This window comes from Phocoena sinus, chromosome 14 (genome assembly GCF_008692025.1).
Source record: "Phocoena sinus isolate mPhoSin1 chromosome 14, mPhoSin1.pri, whole genome shotgun sequence".
NCBI classification, from domain to species: domain Eukaryota; kingdom Metazoa; phylum Chordata; class Mammalia; order Artiodactyla; family Phocoenidae; genus Phocoena; species Phocoena sinus.
Window position 1 is genome coordinate 7,284,664 of NC_045776.1, and position 23,248 is coordinate 7,307,911.

Consider the following 23,248-nt stretch of genomic DNA (forward strand, 5'->3'; position numbering starts at 1 on the left):
TGTCAGGAGGGTTGGCAAATTTTCCTGAAGTTCTCCAGTATTATTTTTCAAATACAGTTGTATGTAGGCTTCTTACCTCATGTAGGTTATTTTGAAAAGTCACATTCAACTGAATTGAAAGAAATTTGTGAGTTGCCTGACAGGTCAACACAATTCTTATTCCAAGTTAAAAAATTAAGCAGTATGTGCATACAATCAGATGGTCATTTCTCTCTTTATGAAATCTGGTAGGGCTATGCTGACACAGAGGATCCTTTGGGTAACTGCATTCTCCTCCTAAGCAAAGCGAGTTCCGAGGCTGGTGAAGGGATGCTCCCCTGTACCACCTGGTTAAAGTCCATACTGCGGCTCCTGCTGGTGAAAAAGCCATCGTAAGTACAGCAGAGTCTACTGAATGTGAAAGATGACGGGAATGTTCTAGGAAAGGGTAGTGATTGTATCAAACAGTATAGAACCAAAGGAGGTTAAGGAAAGTGATTCTCTTACTAGACAGAGACGGGGAGCTAATGGCTGAAACTAACCCGGTAAAGGTCTTTTGGACACTTTCTAAGACGCTCTGTCCATCCTCCAGCCTTGCTGTCAGATCAGCCTACGTTACGGCATCGCTGCCCTCAGCGCTGTTCATAGTGCTGCTGCAGGCAGGGTGGGGAGCCGTGGAGAGAAACAGATTGCCAACACCATAGGGCGTTCGCACTGTCTGCTCGTTAGAAATTGTTAGCCGCCTGGAGTGCACCTTTTCTAATTAAATACTTGTTCTGAAAATTAAAGTTTTTCATGAAAGTGTAGTGGACCAGTTGCCTCACATACCAGGGTATGCATGTATTTTAATCTTGTTTAGCTTGTCCTCTTTTTTGGGAAACTGAAAAAGTGTCCTTTCCTCTACCATTAGTGTAAGTGTCATTTTAACTAAAAGAAAAGAAGGAGAGAAAGATTGTCTTCCTTCCCTCTCTGTCAGTGCAACATGAATCTTGTGTTACTCTCTTTAGGTAACAGTGGTTAGATTTTCTCTCACTGAGAAGAGAAAAAAAGCTTAGAGTAAAGATGGATAAGCAGTGATGAAGAGAAAGTGTCGGTTGGAAAGGCTAGGAGAAACAGACAGATGTTCTTTTGACAATGGATAATATTGTTTTCCCCATACTTACATCAGGATAATGCAGTGGCTTATTTATAAACAGATGATCAGACTAAAAATTAAGGAAGTAGGTGAAATAAACTAAAACGTTAAGAGAACGGAAAGAGGAAAGTCAGAGGAGATTGTAAGGGCTCATGCATCGTGCAGAGAGGAAAGTTGTGGGTGATGCAGGAAGCAGAGGGGCATATGGGGTGAGTGTGTTTGTGCTCCTCGGGGATTGGCTTCTGCAAATGTTCCCGTTGACCCTCGGCAGTGTCTTTATTAATGTGCTAGTGTAGTATTCCGTACCCCAAATTTGGTAATGTAACACAATAGGTGTATATGTTTGGTTCACCTTTGGGGGCCCAGAGTCTCCGGGTAAACAAAAACAGTCTTATCAGGCAGGACATTCTAAGGACTTAGAGATCCCCTCCCAGGAGCCAAGGGCAAGGCCAGACCTCCCTTTGGGTAAGGTAATTCTCAATTACACAGAACTTAAAGCAGTCTAAATTACATATTTGTTTTCATCATTTGACTAGTTCTACCCCATCTCACCAGACCATAAACTCCATTAGGCAGGAACCCCATCCATTGGCTAATCTTTACATCCTCAGAACTTCATTGAGTACCTTGGGCATAAATATGCTCAAAATGTATTTGTTGAAAGAAGTAAGTATAGAGAAATAATCGCACCATGGTGCTCATACTAAACCTAGAGAAACGGCTGAGTTTATCTGCCGGAGGAGGAGATGCGTTAAGAACAGCAGGCTTTACATACCCCACTCTGGGCTCTTGCCTGGGGGTGGTGGCTGTCTCTCCACTGACGACCCAAGATGTTAATACAGAGAGTGCTGGCACAAAGGAAGAGCATCGTGTGGGTGTCTGGCTGTTCTGAGCTTTCATGAGGTCACAGCAGATGGGAGAGGGAGGTTTGCCTGACTCCCACACCATGTTGGAGTAAATATTTGCCCTCCACAGATGATATCTATTAGTAATACACTAAATGCCTGCTTTCTCTAGATTTGGTAAGCACTTGAGAACCGTGGTGGGCAATGGAACCTAGCAGCACACGACACAGACATGACGCTGCCCTTCCAGAATTGGGCATGTAATTGAGAAGAGAGATCTTACCAGTTATACTTTATTATTAATTGTAATACAGCGAGATCAGTGTTATGATGGGGGACTTCAGGGGTCAGGACACAGCCTTTGCTGTGGTAGGGATGCCTCCCCGAGTGTGCAGGTTTTAATCATAGTCTCACAAGTAGTACCTAAAACCTGGAACTTACATTACTGCTTAAAATTTGCCCAGTGTCCATGTAGTTCCAGAACCTGTCTCAGTAACTCATTGCTGTGTGTCCACTCAATGGTGTTTTCTATTTTTCCATTTCATTGTCTCGTGCATGCAGTATTTAACCTTTTCTTGAAATCTTCTACCTCCCCACTCAGCGCTCAACTGACCTTGATGCTAATCCATTCTAGATAAAATAGAATTTTGATGGGAACCAAAAGTATTTGTATTTTCATATCTGAGGGCATCTATTTCACGCCCAATATCTCGCTTTAGCTGTTAGTGTGATTACTCTCCTGGAGGTTCGACCTGTTGTTTGGGCTCTGCTCATGGGTCTGTGATAGTTTTTATGATTGAGTTACATCACTAGACTTGGAGTCAGGAGCTAGGATTTTTAATTTGCAGACCGATTTACTGGAGCTGAGGTGATATTGACAGTGAAGTTTGCAGCCTCAGTGAATCTGCACCTTCCCTTGTAATTATTGATAATTCTTTATTTCTGCTGCTTATTCATAAATGTAAAATGCAGGAATAACAGTGGTTATACCCTAAGTATTTTAATAGAAAAGGTAAAATGTCATCAGTAACGTCAGTATGAGCATAGCTAATTATTGTGTTGATTTGTAATAATTCTTTGTGTTATGGGCCTTTATAATTTCTATACATTTGTATATTACAAAATGTTGACTTAAAGACTTTGTTTCTTCAGGGTCCGGGTGCTGGCATTAAAGCTTTTAGCAAGTCACCTTACAAGGGAAGAGGGGGCGGATACCAAGCGCCCTTCAATCGATGCCAGAGTTCTCTCCAGAGTTACTGATTTATTTATTGTGAAAAAGCCTATTGAACTCAAATTGGATGACAGAAGAGAGCTGATTATTAAGGTGATCATAACTTTCAAGTTTATTTATTCATAACTGTGTGGTTATTTGATATATCTTATGTTACATTTTTCAATTTGTGTTATGTACGGGAGAGGGAGAGAAATGGTGGCTTCACCTGTGGTTTTTCCTGCCTAGTGTGAAGTTGTGTCCTGGCTTTTTCTGGCTCCTGGATACATTTATTTATTGAACAAATAATTCTTGAGTGCCTACTATATGCCAGCCATCGTGTCCCTTTTCATTCAGAATATACGCTGGAAATGCAAATTAGTTTGAATGGTATCTTAAATACAACATAAGGCTAATCTAGTGGAAAGAAATTCTCTGATGACTCTTAAAAACAAACATCACTGACATAAAATTATTCTCCTTTTTCTTCTGTTGGAAATTGCCTGTAATACTAAAACAGAAAATATTATGATAAAAGTTTTCAGCCTCTTCATTACAGGAAAAATAATATAGAAGGCAAGGGCAATTTCTTTTAAATGTTACAGTGGTTCTGAGATTTTTTTTGTTAATCTCTTTTCTAAATCTTTGGCTTTTTCCCCCTTTTAAGAGGTGTAGCCTTCATCTCCCTGACTGCCCAGAACTGCACCCCAAATCATCGCGGACTGATGTAGGATCAGATAAAGCAAGCTGTCCGTTATCTTCATTGCTTCATTCCTGTGTTTTATAGCTTCTCCTGTGACTCCAACTGTGCAGTCTGGCAGTTTTCTTCAAGTTTAGACCAGACCCCGAGGCCTGTGGTAGAGCCACATGCAACACAATGGATTTTTTAAAACAGGGAAACACATTCAGTGTTCTTCTAACCTAAGTGTTCGGGGCCGTCTGATGGCCCTGGCAGGAGGATTGGAGAACCTTCCATGGGCCACATACCACGTCCTGTTGGGGAATTCCTGCGTACTGAGTCACTGGTATCACTACTGCGCCCTGTGTGTCACGTGGAGGAAGGTGGAGTGGGTTTCTAGAACTTTCTTTCCTAAGTCCACATGAGAGCTGCAGGTGGCAGTGGGGGGGAGAAAGGAGGGGTGTGCTCTCGGTCCTTTTCTCCCCACCTTTCCTGTTGTGTTTTGCCTCCTCAGACTGTCCCGGCAGGAAGTGACAGTCAGGGACTGCTGGTGGGGGGCTTGGTCAGAGTGCTGGGCAGCAAGCCCCAGAGAGCTGTCCGCTTTGGGGTCCCTAAGAGGGGGAAGTGGAGAGGGCCAAGGGAATTCCAGCTGGTGGTTTCGGGGAGCAGCAGAGAAATCCCAAGTCACGTGTCTGGGGTTGCTGTTCTCAGGCTAGCCTGGAACTACCCGTAGTGATGCTGTGTAACTTGGATGGTTAATGGGTCATGAATGCTTCCTAGCGGAAATGTACGGTAAGAGGAGAGGCTTATTTGACATGATGGATCTTTGTTTTAGATCCTAACTCCCTCTCTGACCTAGCACATCATTGTTGCAAATGTAAATATATCAGTTACTTAAATAAGTTGGCCTTCGAGCTTTTGTTTTTATAACTGTAGACTTTTACTGGAGAATTGGAAGTAGATGAAAAAAAATTTTTTTTTTTTCAGTTGGAGACTGTTGAAAAGGTATATGACATCTTTATCTCAGACGATATTGATCTTATTTTGAGAAAGTCAGCCGCAGAACAGTTAGCTGTGATTATGCAAGGTAATGTCTTTTAAGGAAAATGCTGCTGAGAATGGAATTTTAGATTGCTGTGTGTAGTAGTACTGGGGGTTGGCAAACTATGGTTTGTAGGCCAGTCTGGCCTGTGGCCTGTTTTTCTTTTGCAGCCTTCAAGTTAAGGATGGTTTTTACATTTTTAACAAAGAATATGCGACAAAGGCCATATGCGGCCAGCAAAGCCCAACACATTTACTATCTAGTTCCTTAAAGCAAAAGTTTGCTGACCCCTGGTCTAGATTATTGTTGTTTGACCTGTGGAATGTCATTTGATAAAATTATCTTTCTTCTGAAATGTTGATATAATTCTAACAGTAAATTGCTTGTTCCTGTCTCAGTTTACCTAGTATATGATATTTCAGTTTGTTCCATCTGGCTTAGAGAAATCAATCAAATTGTACTTTGTGAGTAGGTAAGATAAAAATAATGCACTGTAACTATGTATTTTCTTTAAAAGTTTATTTTTAAAAATAACTAGTAAAATTTACTCTTAGCTTTGTGTGTAGTGTTATTATTCTTTGAGTTTTTAATTTTTTCCTATATGTGATGTATGTAATTTAATGTTTGAGAGAAGTAATTTTGCATTTACATAAAAATATTTTTTTAACTTGGAAGGGGGGTATGATGGATATTCCCATCCTGACATTAGTGGAAACTGGGATGAGAGAGTAATTTGAAAGATCATATTCAACATATTTGTGCTTTTAATAACAATAATAGAGACTACAGAAAATAAGGCTCAATCAAATGTGGAGAGCCTTGGCTAAGAAGATTAAAGAAAACTTTTAGAGGGTATTCTTTCAGTATTGTTTAACATTTCAAAAATGAAGCTTATGATTTGGGTATGCACTATATTGGAGGGTAGTGGAAACTAACCTTTTTAAAGTGGCAGCTAAAGGTAGTCACAGTGAAAGCTACAAATTAAATATCAACTTTATATTTGTACGTCTTTCTCAATGAGAATATAGGAATACAAACTAAGAAAATTTGTCTGCAAGTTGTGAAATACTTGTCACTAATCTATAAGAAACTAGAGTTTTTGGTGCTAGTGATAGCTAGTATGTGTGTGTGTGTGTGTGTGTGTTTGTATGTGTGTGTGTCCTAGTCTGTTTGGCCTGCTATAATAGAATACCATAGACTGGGTGGCTTATAAACAACAGAAATTTATTCGCACAGTTCTGGAGGCTTGAAGTCCAAGATTAAGGTGCCGCAGATTCAGTGTCTGGCGAGGGCCTGCTTCTTGGTTCATAGGTGGCTGTCTTCTCCCTGTGTCCTCACATGAAAAAGGGGCAACAAAGCTCTCCTCTTTTTATAAGGACATCGATCTCATTCAGGAGGGCTCCACCCTCATGACCTCATCACCTCCCAAAGGCCCCACCTCCACGTACAGCCGCACTGGGGATTAGGTTTCAAGCGTGTGAGTTCTGCGGGGACAAACATTTAGACTGCGGCAGTGTACACACACACACACCCGCATGTATATGTTTATTAAAAAAAAGAGGTCATATTCTCTAGAAATGTGTAGAGTGTGTTACAGACCCTTTCTTTTATATTTGCTATTAATAGTTTGAGGTTAAAGATCTTGTATTAATATTGATAGAAAAATGCAAGTCATATTTACATATTAGCTTGTGGAGAATTCTAAACATTTTGAGGTGATGGATTTGGAAAAGAGAAGAAATGTCCATGAAAGAGCATAAAATAATTTTCCATGTACAAATAAAAGTGTTCATTTGTATATTTAAAATTCTAGTCCTTTTCAGAATCTGAGCTAGTTCATTTAATTATTCTTCTTAAATAGCTTTTTTTTTTATATTACAGAAGTAAGATGTGCTTGTTACTTAAAAGTTTTCAAATTGTTCAGATGTGTATAAAGTAAAAAGTTTAAAGTGTCATCCTCTAATTTTCAACACTAGGTGTAATTATTTTTAAAAGTTTGAAAGTTGTGTGGCTGTCTATTCTATTTTTAAAACTATAGAAAATGTTCTTTAACTTTTAGTAACTTTTTCTTTTGGTCTACAGATATTAAAATGCATGCTGTGGTGAAAAAATTATGCTTAACTGACAAGATAATTGAGTATTTAAATAAATGTGTGAGTCAGGATGGAGAGGTAAGACATATTTTTACAGATTGGTTTTTTTTATCAATTAAATTTGAAATGAATTCAGCTGGATTTGGATGAGTATTTGGAGTTTCAGTCTTGAGTAACATCCTTGTTCATTTTTTTTAATTTCTAAAAGTGAGATCTCTAAAGGAAAACCTTAACATTTCTATTAGATGTATAAGCAGAAGTATATACAAAACGTACTTTCAGTGGAAAATCTTAATATTTGCATTTTAGTTTCACATGATTTTGATGAAAAAGCATGACATTTAGAATAAGACGATGTTATAGTATATTTTATCTCACCTTAGAATTGATAAAAATAAATAACTGTGTTTTCCCCTGCTGGCCAGGTAATAGAGTGTCTAGTACAGCCAAGCCTCACGCTCCTGAGGAAGGTTCTCTGTGCTGACCCAGTCCTGCGTGTTTCCCTCTCCCAACAACCTTCTCTCTTGACCCTGCTGTTCAGAGGTAAATAAAATACATTCTGACAGTAATGAGAGCAATCTTCAGCTTTAACTGTTTATTCTTTAACTGTAGGTAACATTTTCTTTCCGCTTTACTAACACAATAACAAAGTTTATTAGTGAATATGCCACTGAAAAAACCCATCGCAGTGGAAAACGTTTAACACTTTTGTGGGAATTTTCTTAAAATCCTGTTACAGAGTAGACCTTAGGGCTGAGAAGGGCTGAAGCCTCTGATCACTCTCTGCACCTTGATGTAGCTGTCGTTTGGTGCTCAGATGGTCAGTTGTTACCTGTAGAGAGAGAGAGAGAGCGCTGCAGCTGCTGTCACTATTGCCTCTTTCCAGTGTCTGTTTTCTTCATTCTTGTTTTGTTTGTGCCTTTAGATCTGATGCTTTGCTGTTATAACTGATTATGTCCTTGAACTGGCATTCAGAGTGTATAGACTCAACTTGTGGGGAGTGGGAACTAGACCATCCTGAATGACTCTGAACATTAACTTACTACATTTTCTAAAGTGTGATTTTTTTTTTAACCTTTTTCAGTTTGGTTGTAATTGAGTAATGTATTTAGGTGGAAAAATTCCATGTTATTTTTTTCTCTTCTTTTCTGACTGTTCTCAATAGAGAGCTTGGTAACATTCTGTGCTATTTTCTTTCCTAGAAATGTAGGCCATTGCTTTTAAATATTCTACAAGAGACATCTTGATCAAATGTCTCAATATGCCTAACCTTGTCAATTATCAGGCATGTAAGAGATTAATGATATTTATGTTCAAAATATTATGAGTCATTTTATTTTAGCGTTTTCTTCTCTTCTAATGGCTTCTGCTTGCCAAGTGTATAGGACACAGTTTAAGTAGCATTGATAAAGGTTCAAACCAGGTAAAGTTCTAAAGAGAGTCAATGTGTTCGGCTTCATAAATTTTGAATAGTGTGTAAAATTTTATAAGTTTTTTTATAGATTGATGTGCAAGAGTAACAGTTATGGATCTCTAGTTTTCTTTTATCCTGTTAATAATTGTCTTCCATGGTACTGGCACAAAAACAGAAAGATAGATCAGTGGAACAGGATAGAAAGCCCAGAGATAAACCCACGCACATATGGACACCTTATCTTTGATAAAGGAGGCAGGAATGTACAGTGGAGAAAGGACAGCCTCTTCAATAAATGGTGCTGGGAAAACTGGACAGGTACATGTAAAAGTATGAGATTAGATCACTCCCTAACACCATACACAAAAATAAGCTCAAAATGGATTAAAGACCTAAATGTAAGGCCAGAAACTATCAAACTCTTAGAAGAAAACATAGGAAGAACACTCTATGACATAAATCACAGCAAGATCCTTTCTGACCCACCTCCTAGAGTAATGGAAATAAAAACAAAAATAAACAAATGGGACCTAATGAAACTTCAAAGCTTTTGCACAGCAAAGGAAACCATAACCAAGACCAAAAGACAACCCTCAGAATGGGAGAAAACATTTGCAAATGAAGCAACTGACAAAGGATTAATCTCCAAAATTTACAAGCAGCTCATGCAGCTCAATAACAAAAAAACAAACAACCCCATCCAAAAATGGGCAGAAGACCTAAATAGACATTTCTCCAAAGAAGATATACAGACTGCCAACAAACACATGAAAGAATGCTCAACATCATTAATCATTAGAGAAATGCAAATCAAAACTACAATGAGATATCATCTCACACCAGTCAGAATGGCCATCATCAAAAAATCTAGAAACAATAAATGCTGGAGAGGGTGTGGAGAAAAGGGGACACTCTTGCACTGCTGGTGGGAATGTGAATTGGTTCAGCCACTGTGGAGAACAGTATGGAGGTTCCTTAAAAAACTACAAATAGAATTACCATATGACCCAGCAATCCCACTACTTGGAATATACCCTGAGAAAACCAAAATTCAAAGAGAGTCATGTACCAAAATGTTCATTGCAGCTCTATTTACAATAGCCAGGACATGGAAACAACCTAAGCGCCCATCATTGGATGAATGGATAAAGAAGATGTGGCACATATACACAATGGAATATTACTCAGCCTTAAAAAGAAATGAAATTGAGCTATTTGTAATGAGATGGATAGACCTAGAATCTGTCATACAGAGTGAAGTAAGTCAGAAAGAAAAAGACAAATACCGTATGCTAACACATATATATGGAATTTAAGGGAAAAAAATGTCATGAAGAACCTAGGGGTAAGATAGGAATAGAGACGCAGACCTACTGGAGAACGGACTTAAGGATATGGGGAGGGGGAAGGGTGAGTTTTGACAGGGCGAGAGAGAGTCATGGACATATACACACTAACAAACGTAGTAAGGTAGATAGCTGGGGGGAAGCAGCCGCAAGGCACAGGGATATTAGCTCGGTGCTTTGTGACAGCCTGGAAGGGTGGGATGGGGAGAGTGGGAGGGAGGGAGACGCAAGAGTGAAGACATATGGGAACATATGTATATGTATAGCTGATTCACTTTGTTGTAAAGCAGAAACTAACACACCATTGTAAAGCAATTATACCCCAATAAAGATGTTTAAAAAAAAAAAATAAATAAATAAATTTATTTAAAAAAAAAAAAAAAATAATAATTGTCTTCCTGTTAACCTCATTCAGTAGAATTTAGTTCCTAGTTTACCTTTACATTTATGATTTTGATTTAAATTATTCAAGCAATCAATTATGAGCACCTACTAGATTCAAAGGCATTTTCTAAGCTAACATAATCTGTACCCTTTTAATACTTTCTCGATCTCATTGATGTTTCCAAAAATTACTTAAGTGAGCCTGAAAATGAATTATAATATCTCTCATTAATGAATTTAGGGCAAAGTTAGTTTTTTAACTAGGTACTCAACAAGGAAAATTAATTCCTCAGCAAACATTTATTGAGTGCATACTATGTGCTAGGCCAGTAGTGTCTGTATCCTCCAAACCTACCAGATCAGAAACTCTGTTTTAACAAGCCCTGCAGAGATTTGCATAGATTTGAAAGTTGAGAGCCACTGTTTTAATGATGTCAGTTTATCTGGGTTAACATCGCATTTCTCTGAGAATGGCATCTCTTCTTTTCGAGTTAAGATATTTTAAATTTGAAGTTCATTCTTTCTAGAGGTAAAAATATTTTATAAAGTTATGCTTCTTTTTACTTACAGTTTCCTTGATATTTCATGAAGATTGTACCATCGTGACTGAAGTTGGAGCATTATTTTGTCTTCTGTTATTTGATGAAGTATCAAGAATGGATATGTGGTGAGCTATAAGAGTTTTAAAAGGTTTTTACTCTGAATTGTCTGAGTTTCTCAGGCAGTCTTATAGCAGTGCATGGACATTTCTGACTTAGGAAGCTTCTGCTTTCTATGGTAGATATACATGGTATGATTTTTGGTTTGAGTAGCAGAATTATGCACATTGGCTCAAAAAGTCACCCTGAACTTTTATTGTTCAACATTACTAAGTACAAAATTTGATAATTACTATAATAAGTTTTGTCATTAATACGTTTTTTGGTATATACACTCAATTTTGTGTGTTTTTTCTTTAATATTTAATTTTAAAAAACCTTGGGGAAGATGTTTATGATGTAATATCTGATTTAACACTGACCCTGAGCAGGATCAGTGGGAGAGAGACACAGAGGCCACCTGCCAGTACAGTGTCTGCATTGTATGGGTCATTTATTATATGGACTTCTTAAAGAAAAGCATAATTTTCTCTTCAAAAGCAAATCCGGGTAGTGGCACCATGTTGTAACTATACTAAATGATAGAACCAAATGCAGCTCTTGATTTGAGTTTCAGTCAAGGAAGCGAAGCAAGTTGTGTTTCTTAGACAAAACGATGCTCTGCTCAGTTGTTTCTTTCCTTTTGTGTTTCTTTTGTGAAATAGGTCTGATAATCTTTCCAATAAACCTTCTTCACCATCAGTCTTCAGTTTGCCTGTTTCAGTTTCTAGAAGGTAAAGAATTTATTTCTTTGATTTTCTCAAAGATAGAATACTGTTACAGAAAGGGAAATCAAAATCAATGATTTGTTAAAGTTTTCATCTAGCGTTTCATCACATGACTTGTAATGCTTTAATCTTTCCTTCATGCTGGTGCTTCTGAAAGTTCAGTAAGTGTACATCCCTGTCGCCAAGTTTTTGTTTTGATATTGTTCAAGTCTACACAAAACTTGAAAGAACTATATAGTGAACACTTGCATACCCTTCAGCCTAGATTCAGCAACTGTTAACACATGGGTCTGCTTTTCTGTCTTTCTCTCTCTCTCTCAATACATTTATTTATTTTTACGTAATCTTTATCCCCAACCCATTTAAATATAAGTTTCAGACATAATTTTACTTCCCTCCCAATTATTCCAGCATGTACCTCCTTAAATTAAGGACATTATCCTACATAACCACTGTACCATGAATGGTCACATCTAAGAAAATTAAAAATAATTCTGTAACATGATCCAGTTTCTCCAATTACATCCCAAATATCTTCTATAGATTTTTTTTTTAAATGCAGGATCCAGTCAAGGTTATGAATTACATTTGGTTTTCATGTCTCTCTAGACTTTTTAAAAAGTAAATTGTTTTCATTGAAGTATAAGATACATAAAGTTTACAAATCCTGAATTTTTCCAGATAAATACACCCATGTAACTAACATGTAGATTAAGGTACAAAATATCACTAGCATGCCAGAAACCACTTGTGTCCTTCCTTATTACCTTCCAGTGCCCACAAAGATAATTCAGTTTTCATTCCTGTTATTATACATTGTTCTTGAACTTTATATTCTTGCATTTGCCTTCTTTTGCTCAACTTGGGTACAGGGTACAGATTATGTTGCCTTAGCAGTATTTGACTTATTTTCATTTTTGTGTAGTATTCTGTGTAAGAATATTCAGCCGTGTAGTTACCATTCTATCACTGATGGACATCTGGTTTGTTTTCTGTTCGGGGCTATTATGAATAATGACCGCTAAGCATCTTCTTGAACACATATGGATCAGAGGATATTTATATGTTTAGCTTTAGTAGATGCTACCAAGCAGTATTCCAGAGTGGTGTACTGGTTTACATTCCTGCAGCAGTGTAGTGGTCCCAGATGCTGCACACCCTCTCCAGCTCTTGGTATTGACATCACCCACTATCCTTTTATATACATATATATGTGAATGAATGTTCATAACAGCTTTATGTATAGTAACCAAAAGCGTGAAACATCCCAAATGTCCAACAGCAAGAATTGATAAATGACCTGTGCTATACTCACACAGTGAAACACTATACAACATTTAAAAACTACTTTTTACACAAAAACATGCGTCTCATAGACATAGGGTTTATGACATAATCATAGACATAATGTGAAAACAGCCACAAGAGAGTATATACTGTATATTCCATTTATTTAAAGTTCACCAACAAAGTTGATCTCTGGTGAGAGAAATCAGAATAGGTAACAATAATAGTTACCTCTTGGAGGAGGGCTAGGAGAGTAATTGACAAGAAAAGGGAACAAAGAAACTTTCTGAGGGGATGGAAATGTTCTGTGTTTTATTCTGGGTGGTGGTTACACAAATGAACACATATATAAAAATTCATCAGGCTATACACTTAAAATCTGTGTATTTTAAGGGTAAGAAAGTTATATCTTAATAAAACTATGATTAATTTAAAAATAACATTTTATAGCTTGCTAGATATTATTACATGTAGTATAATCATTTTCACTGCTGTGTAATACTCTTGTTAGACGATACCACAGAGTATTCATTCTCCTGTCGTGGGGTATTTGGGTTGATTCTGGGTTTTTGCTCCTGTATACATCCCTGTAAACATTATTATATGTATCTCCTGGGATATGTGTCCAATAGTTCCTCTTGGATATATCCTTAGGAATGAAATTCTTTAGTTGTAGACATCACATTCTTTATGGTCTTTAGGTTTGGCTAAATAATAAAACACACACAACAGTAGGTCATGCTTGAAATGTGATTACCTGTGTGGGTGCTGGGGGCTGTCTTGGCATAGGAGACCCACGTCCCAATAGAAAATGTGATCTCTAGGAAGCATGCCATGGGCATAACGTCCAGGTCCCCGCAAGGCACATCATGTATGAGAGCCACAGCACTCAGGGATACTCAGAGCTGTGGCTTCCCACTGTACATTTGCACACAGGTGTGGGTTGTTTCCACACCTCCCAGTCCAGATGCAGGGAGTTATTGTCGCCATAAGCAAAGCGGTTTAGTAAAATTGTTGACATTCCGTATCTATTTGGTTGTCCTGGGGAAAAGGGTCAGAGAGTTACCTCAAGATCAAGGTTGTCCATACAGAAGAAATATCAACAGTAATTTCTTTACACATAGTAATGTCATTTTAAAAATTGTCCACATGGTGGATGTGTAGTGGTTTCTCAAACCGGTCCTGATGTAATACCCTTTGCTTTTTATTATTTTCTTCCTTCTGTGTTCTTCAGGTGTAATTTGCAGTACATTTTATAACTTATTGAAAGCTTGACCATTGATTCACAGCCTTAACTCTTTTCATTTAGTGCGAGTCCTTTCAAGGAGGCTCTTGTGTCATTTTGACATGGCTTCACAAGCCTTTTAGTACATTCTTGCTTTCTGGCATGAAGAGATGTCCACAGTTCACCTTTGATTTCCCTATTTCAGACCTAGCATTAGCCATCTCTCTAAGGAGCCCTGGTTACTTCTAAGGAAAATTCCAATTTTTAAAATTTATTATCTTTTAAAAAATTATTCAGCTTCATTTATATACAGAACTCTACCTTAGCCTCTTTTTTTTGAGATGCATGAAATGCAAAAGCACACTAAATTTCCCCTTAAAAATCCTACCCAATTGTGTTTCTCTAATATTAGTTACCAATACATGAATTAGGGGTTTGGGATATGTTTTATAAGGAAAATCATTCTTTAACATTTGAGATGCTAGGCATTGCAGTCCTGCTAAACACTATTAAATGAACATTAACTAGTTTAAGAGATACTGCTATTGAATCTTTCCTTAGATCTAAAAGTATTTCTGGGTTCTCTTGGTGACACACAGTGACTGAGCTTATTGACGGTGCAACTGTGTTCTCAAGTGAAAATAGTAAGTTGTGATTCTGTCACTTAGTGACCCCTGTGAACATAAGCAATTCATTTAGCATCTTTAAGACTCATTTTGATCATCTGTAAAATGGATTTCATGGTGCCATGCCAGGTAACTGTCAATGAAAGGTAGATAACGTACAGTTTGTAGCATAAAGTAGACATTTGTGTTTCGGCTGAACACCTTGTGTGTGTGGTTACTGTAGCCATGGGGGGCCTCGACTTCAAGGGGCGTCAGTCATCTCTGCAAACAACCCTAATACAACACAGAGTATGGTAAGTCCTCAGGAAAGAAGTTTAATCAGGTGTTTTTGAAAGTTTAGAGGATGGCAAAGGAATAAAGCCTGGTAACTGTTCAAAACTGGGACCGCGTGAGAGATCTTTGTATTGCTATAGAATGGGAGGCGTAGAACTAGCCCTCATTTGTGGCTCATTCTTTTGAGTAGCACTTAAGAATTTAAAAGTATGTAATTATTTTTCTACATTTTCTATAGGTATCATCTACCAGTACATGTACTTGGCCACCATGCTGTGAGTCCTTACTCCATAGTTTTGCCGTTATCTGCTGAGTGTTTGGCCTTGAAGCCGGTCTCAGATATGCTGAGAATAGCTTGGAACCTATCATGGTATCATGGGAGTGATAATCTGTTGAAGCAAATGAACTCTGAAACTAAAATCCAAGAGTAAGTTGTTACATGTAGTAGAAAAGCATTCACATCTACGTAATTATGATTAATTAGCTAGGCCTTATTTTTCCTTTAGGTCAAGTAGCTTTCTTTTTATCGTCTGACCCTGCTTTCTCACTGAAGATTATAATTTTTACTTTGTTTTAAAGATTACATGTCGTTCATTACTTTTTAAAAACTATCACACAAAGAAATTTAAATTAAAAAGCATTGTGCTCTATGCTGTTTTGGAGATTATATAAAGTTTGGTTAGTTAACAGATGTAATTCACTAGGAAAAGTGCTCTGGGTTAGGGTAGAAGCTTAGTAAATACATACGTGAATTGCGTTATCGTCACTGGGGTGATGACGATGACGATGACTTTTAAATACCTCAGTATTCTAATCTGTCAGTACTTTCTCATTTGAAAGCAAATTATATTTCTGTAAGCAGGAAAATGTCAATATAAACATCCCCATGCTGGTGTGAAACCCTAATATTGACAGATACACATCAGATTTTCTTTTGGCTGTGAGTCACCCTTAAAAGGAAACAAAACAGAATTTGGGGGAGACAGTTTATAATAAAAATAACTGTGAGCTTTTCTTTAATAGCTTTGTATTGCTCTTTCTTCTTTTCTTCTTGTTTAGATTTCTAGATACATTGAAGTTATCCACTGAGGACACCCTTGCTCTGAAGATGACGCACACAGCGAGCGGGCTGAAGGACTGCCTCCGCTCCATTGTTCAGGCTGCAGCCCACAGGGGCGTGAGGGCTGCTCTCACAAGGATGAGTTTTTATCTTCTGAATGACAGGTTGTCTTTCAAGGGTGGCACTGGCCCATGTGGGATTACCTTGAAGTCCTTGTCTTGGCACACCACACTAAACAGGTCAGTATCAGCTCAAGCCTGCTGGTTTCAGAGGCCTGGATGGAATTGTATTTGGGTTCATCTCCACGTGTTTGAAGTTAGGAGCGTGTGTTCTCATTGTTGGTATCATGAGAGAAATGCTTTTTAGAAAGAAAAATTTAAGGATTTTTATTATCTGTAATACAGGTCTAATAATAGCAAAAGAGAAAATTTTAACATAATTACTGCATTTTGGAATTATTAATAAATTGTTATAATTTTTACAAATATTATAATTATTATATTTTTATATCCTAACATATTTTTTATCTCACAGAAGTAAATGATTAGGGTAAGACATGGGTAAACAAACTGAATGTTTATTCCTGTCCATATTATATCAATAAATGAGCTGAGACATCAGGGAACTGATTAAAGGCTTGGTAACTCTGGCTGTTTTGTTTTGCTTTCTTTCGGTCTGTTCTTAAGTAAATTATCTCATTTTTCTTTTTCCTCTGAATTTCATGGAGTTGATAGCCATGTGGAGGTCCTTTAGTGGTTTTTGGGAAGGCCCTGGCTTGTAAATTTAACACGTTTAACTGGTAGCAGATGGCTGCCTTTGAAACAAGACTGATAAGCAGCCGTTGCCAGCAGTTTTACATTTTCGTCTTCATGTGACTTTAGTATAAAATGTATAACTCTATTAAACGGAAAGTGTGCCATTTTCAAAATGCAAGGTTATCTGAGTTTCTAAAACGTGGGCTCTTATTTAGTGTAGCGCTCACAATTCGGATATCTAGTTCACCTTTTTCAGTGGTGTGCTGTCGCCAGCTAGGACTGCCCTGTAAGAGAGGTGATGGTTAAATTATCTGGATTTTTGCAAGTTAGTTGTTAAACACAACCACTCTTAAAATTGAACTTTGTAAACTTACAATTAAATAAATTATATTAAAAATAAAGGTAATGGTTATGCAGAGTCATGGCTTCCTAAGTATTTTACAACATTTTCCTGTTATCTGTGCTCTCGGTGTTATTTATATGGATTCTGTCTGTGCTGTGGAAATGCTGTATAATGGCGTGCTGCAGTGCCTGTCTCCACATCTGTGTGGTAGATTGGAGGATTGCAGTCAGCCATGGCGGGGTATTTACACTATGGAAATTGGCAAACACAGCAAATCAGCACCCCACTTCTCAGCAGGTTGTTAAATACTTATCCGCACGCAACTTACTTTAAAGAACTAGAAACCATGATTACTGTCTTCTTTATTGTAGATTTTTACAAGTACTTCCTGCTTGCACCGAAGATGAGAAACTGCTAATAGATATCATACATTTTCTAAATAAGTTATTGAAGGAACAAAGAAAAAATGTATCCGTAGAACTTCTAAACTGGCTTCTCGAATTACTTCTTAGACATGTAAGTGTTGTTAAGGAATTTGAATTTTAGGTTTGGCAAATGATATATTTGTAAAAATCATTAATACTGTATATGAAAATATGGAAAAGTATAATTTTTACATAGCCCGTGTTTAGCCAAGTAGTCCTTATGTTGTAATAGATGGCTTTTAGCAATATGCCTTCCTGACGTGATTGTTACTAGGTTTAAGTTAAAAGTCCGTAGCCTAAATGGAACCTTCAGTCTTGGCGTTTAACGAAACCTGTTGTATATGTGAGCTTTCAGCAGCAGCTGTATTAAGTGAGAATCTTGGAGTGGGGGAGTTCAAGTAGGGATGTGGAGGGGTAGTGAGGTGAGGTTGGAAGGACTCAGTCAGACTGTGCTCAGGCTTCATGTAAGTTTACTGTAGTGTTTACCCGTGTTTGCCCCCCACTACTCTACTTTTTGTAGCTGACTGTGTTCTGAGAAACTTGCCAAGAACCCAGGAAGCTAGCTTGTTTTTTTATCGTTGGCCTGTATTTTTTTTTTTTTTTTTGCAAATACTATATGGATTTACTTAATCTGGTAAAGATAAACCTTCGCACAAACAATCACGAAAAAAACACATTAAAATTAGAAAAAAGGGCCTAAACTGAAAAAGAAGATAATAGACCTTATAAAACAAATATATTTCATTATATGTTAATACATTTGCAAAGCTCATTTAAAGACGTGATTTTCTATAAAAATGCAAGGAGCTAATATAATGTAAGTTAGAAATTCTAATTGAGAATACTTTTAAAATTATTTAGAGATTTAAAAAATATGTATATGAATGTTTATATGTGTATAAAGCTTGTTTAGATGTTTATTATTTTCTACCTTATTGTGGATTGGTGAAAATAGGGACCGTTTCGTTCACCGTTGCATACCCAGCGTCTACCATAGTGCCTTGCACATAGTGAGCTCTCAATAAACATTTATTAACTCACTAGTAAACATATCACTTTAAGGAAGCTATGTAGTTAATTACAAGAAACGCACATAACCTTAATTTTGTAACATGTTAAAATACAACAAATGGAAACTATAAATTCCTAAAACTGTAATTGCTGAGTCAGTTACAAGTTGCAGAGATACATGTGTATATGTGTTTGTATTGAGTTTTTTTTTTTTTTAAATAGGTAGCTCTTATTTTGAATGATACGATGATTTTCATGATTGGGGTTTTTTTGTTTTCTGTGAATTGTCCCTTGATGCCCTTGCTAGTTTTGCCCCACAATTGGGTTATTAGTTTTCTCTCGCACGTGTGTGCTCAAACACGCTCGCTCTCTCTCTCTTTTTTTTTTGGTAACAGAGGAGCCCTTCATAAATTAGAAAGATTAGCCCTTTATCTGTGATATGAGTTGCAAATGTTTTTTTTTGTCATTAGTCTTCTGACCTTACTGTATTTTGGACTTATTTTCCTATTTTGTCTACCCCTTTCATCCCGTAGCTTTTGTTAGTTATGTTGTTTCTACTTTTCATCTTTTATAGTACTTAATTGTGTTCCATGATCAATCATAATTTCCACATTTAGGTATAGTGCTACAGGTGTGTGTGTGTGTGTGTGTGTGTGTGTGTGTGTGTGAAAAACCTGACTTCTCACCACCTCGACCGTTATCACTCTAGGCCGAGCCATCACCGCCCTTCTCCCAGGTTATTGTTAGGTCTTCCAGCCTCCACCCATGCTGCCTGTGGTTCTCAAGACAGCTGCCACAGGGATCTTAAACTTGTCACATCATGTCCCTGTTCTCAAAATCCTCCACCAGCTTCCTCTCATTCAGATTAAGCTCCATAGGCTACAAGGCTCTATTTGAGCTTGATTCTGAGTATCTTTCTGATCGTCCCTCCTACCACTGTACTCCACTCCTTCTTTTCCAGCCACATTGGCCTCTGGTTGTTTTTCAAACACCGCACTCATAGCTCCCTTTGCATTTCTTTTTCTCTCTGGCTGGAATGTTCTTCCCCTAGATATGTATACAGCTGACTACTGCACTTGAGTCAGTGCTCTGTTCAGATGTTAGTCATCCTTATCATCATAATGTAGCATTTCTCTGTGCCTGACTCTGTGCCTTCTTAATCCTATTTTACATTTCTTCATTGTACTTATCGCTCCCACTTGCAGAATATCTTTGTTCATTTTCTTTCTACCCCACCCCACCCCACTAGAATGTGGGCAGTGGGAAGACAGGTTATGTTGTTTGTTTCATTCACTGCCATGTTATTTTTGTGTAGTCATAGGTTTTTTTTATAGTTTCTAAATTATGTGTCTTCTTGGAAAGATCTGTTTTCCAGAGTTTGAGAAAACACTCTCATGTTTTCTTTTATGATACTTAAGGTTTTATTTTTGTTTACATCTTTATTCATCTGGAATTTCTTATGATGTAGATTTTTTTTTTTAATGGTTAGCAATTTTCTCATGTCATGTCTACCCATGATTTGAATTGGCACCATTTTTTAAAACCAGAAACTGATTTCCTATATATGCATGACTTTGTTTGAATGTTGTATTATGTTCCTTTGATATGCCTGTATTTTTCTGAAGAACTACATTTTAAAATTATCATAGCAAATTTTTCCTTAATAAAATTTATTTTTTATATTTTTCTCTGGCTTTTTTTTTTTTTTTTTTTTTTTTGCGGTGTGTGGGCCTCTCACTGTTGTGGCCTCTCCCGTTGCGGAGCACAGGCTCCGGACACACAGGCTCAGCGGCCATGGCTCACGGGCCCAGCCGCTCTGAGGCATGTGGGATCTTCCCGGACCAGGGCACGAACCCGTGTCCCCTGCATCGGCAGGCGGACTCTCAACCACTGCGCCACCAAGGAAGCGCTCTCTGGCTGTTTCACTTCTATTTTCATTTTGTGAAACATGACAGAACATTTGTCCAGTAAGAGGGCATTTATATGTGAATTTTATTGGTTTCTGTATGTATGGCAAGAAATACCTTAAGCATAGTTAAAAAGACATGATAAACTGAGAAAATTATTTATAACACAAATGAGAGACAACATACTAATTTCCTTAAATTATAATTTTTGAGTCCTTATTAAGATGATTGCACTTCCAGGGTACATAGATTTATTGTTCAGTAAAGTTTGCTCTTCTGTTACTTTCCCAAGGATGATTTCAAAGTACTGTATTTACTTCTATTTTCTCTTATTTTTTAATTATTAAAAAAATTAAGGAAGCATTCAGGCAGTTTTTTTCTGGATATTTTTAATAAAGTGAACAGGAAAACCTATTGTCATAGTTCTTTCAGCTTTTAGTCCTGCTTAAATATTTTATAGATTAGACATTAAAAGATTATTAAAATAATGTCCATGAAGCTTTTCCTCTGAATGAGGTTTTTGATAAATTGATTTTTGATCTGTAAATTTTTTATAACTTCATAATCTTTTTACTCATTTTAAAAAAAGAATAACCTCTAAAACAGTCTCCTTCTTCGTTTAGAGTTCTTGTACACTGGGAGCTGTGGTTGCTTTGGTTTGTGAAAATAGCAGATATATGGTGGGCTTTAGTTTTAGAATCTTTTCTTGAAAATCTGTGCAATAGTTAAACGTTTGCATATGACTGTAAATAGTATATAACAATAGAAAAATTAAAATATGCGTACCTAAACTGTGTAACTATAAATAGGTAGTTAAAACTTTACATTTAAACGATTATGAATTTTGTAGTATGTCATGAATGCTGATACATATTGCATAATTTATTCATAGTTTTGAAATTAAAATGAAATTTCTACAGGACTCTAGATGATTGTACTGTAATTTTAATGCAGTTTTAGGAAAGGATTTTTGGTATAATTAGTTTGTTTGACTTTGTATGGTATCAAAGCTGTCTTTGGAGAGCTTTTACCTTGTCTCATATATTATCATCACTAGTGTTATAAATAATAGTAATACTTTTAAGGGTGAGTAAAGTGGACTTAAGCATCCACTATCAGGAGAGTTTACTCTCTAAATATCATGGTACGAGGATTAAATTATTTAGTGTATGTAACAACCAATGTTCAAAATAAAAGAAGCATGAAAATAGAAAGTCAAAAAGTGACTTTTACTAAGTTTATCATCTGAAATGGGTAAAATAAATGAGAAATGGCTTAAGAAGGTCAGTAAAATAGCATTTCCAAAGGAATTGTTTTGAATGTATGGACATAATATATGAAGATGTGCAAAAGTGATGGTGGCAAAAAGAAAATTAGACAGAAATGAATACCTGATCAAGCAGAAGAATGCCTAAAAGATATATAAAGAAAAATCAGCTAACTTACCAAGGGAAGATACGGAAAGTTTATCTTGTGAAAGTTTTGTCTACATGTTTTATCAAAACTTTCATTTATTACAAGCATTTTATGTACTTAAGGAATTTTTTGTACTACTAATTTATATTTTAGTGTATTGATATTTTGTTAGTATATAAAATAACTGAGAAGTGCTGAATTTGAATGCATTTCTTTTCAGAATGAGTTTTTGATAGAAGTTTATCGAAGTGGGGCCATACTTTTTCGGGGGGACCATTCAGAACTACACAGCACGTGTCTATCTGTTGTCAGACTTCCACTGGCTCATGTGCACTCAGAGTTCACAGAGGGTGTTGTCCATCCTACTATTGTAGGTTGCTGATGGATGGAAAATTGGATATGATGAGTGGTAACTCTGCAGGTAAAGATAATGAACCATCATTGCAGAAACTGTTGCCTTTTGGAGGTCAGCACTGATGAAGTAATGGCCCACGTAGTTGGTTTAAAATTAGGATTGAATACTAATGTCTAAAGACAAAACCTTCAGATATGATTAAGTACTTGAGATCAATAAGCATCAATAGAGACATCTATTTCCTCTTGTACTTGAGGAATAGTAATAAATCCCATATTTTAGAAGTGGTGTTGCTGAGGTTCACTGAATCTTAATGTTAACATGTCAATCCAAGATATGTTATAAAGGGAAAAAGTCTCAGCAATTTACCTGCAAAAATAAGTTATTAATAGGATGAGATTCTTTGGAAGGGTCTTAGTTTTAGGTATTTACATACTGCTTCAATATATTAATATGTTAATCAGTAGCTTCTACTTAATTTTTATATGTATGTCAGAATTAATAATTGCTGATGGTAAAATTACATTTTACCAAGATGGGGTTTGCATTAAAAACAGCTCGCTCATTTAGTCAGTATTTATGATTTAGAGGGAGTGTGGGTGTAAGCCTTTGGTTATTTGGGGCTAAGAATACTATAGAATATATATTTTTATGATTTTATTAAATGTGTGTCTAGTTATTCATGTATGAAACTTAGAAATTGTAGTTTTTTTTTATGTAATTTTACTTGAACCAAGTGAGACACTTCTTGTTCAAGATGAAAGGAAAAGCTGAAAAAAAGTGCTGCTTAGGTGTGAAACATAGTAAAGTAAGTTAAAGGTAAAGCATCTCTCCTCAGTATTTTCCAAAAGCTCTCAATTAGATTATTTTTAATTCTTCGTACCTGGTAGAAGTATACTGTACATACTACATAATGTAAACAACTTGGAATTTTCTTCCCATTTAAAAAATTTCTTTTTCTTAAGAAGAATGTAGTTATTTTTGAATTGAATTCTTTAGGTGAAGGATGCCATGAGAACATTAATTACATTTTGATTTTATCTCTTTTTGAACGTTGTAATATGCACTATTG

At 36.6% G+C, this 23,248-nt stretch overlaps 1 protein-coding gene across 3 annotated transcripts in view; it reads left to right on the forward strand.

Moving 5' to 3' along the window:
* Positions 1-23,248, forward strand: part of RTTN (rotatin) — a 165,827-nt gene that overhangs the window by 40,598 nt on the left and 101,981 nt on the right. For all 3 annotated transcript variants that reach the window (XM_032603244.1, XM_032603246.1, XM_032603245.1), the window contains exons 17-26: positions 232-371; positions 3,112-3,283; positions 4,836-4,935; positions 6,973-7,061; positions 7,409-7,526; positions 10,698-10,794; positions 11,431-11,499; positions 15,143-15,331; positions 15,964-16,203; positions 17,434-17,578. In XM_032603244.1, the coding sequence (XP_032459135.1) occupies positions 232-371; positions 3,112-3,283; positions 4,836-4,935; positions 6,973-7,061; positions 7,409-7,526; positions 10,698-10,794; positions 11,431-11,499; positions 15,143-15,331; positions 15,964-16,203; positions 17,434-17,578 (1,359 nt within the window). The remainder of the gene's footprint in view (positions 1-231; positions 372-3,111; positions 3,284-4,835; positions 4,936-6,972; positions 7,062-7,408; positions 7,527-10,697; positions 10,795-11,430; positions 11,500-15,142; positions 15,332-15,963; positions 16,204-17,433; positions 17,579-23,248) is intronic.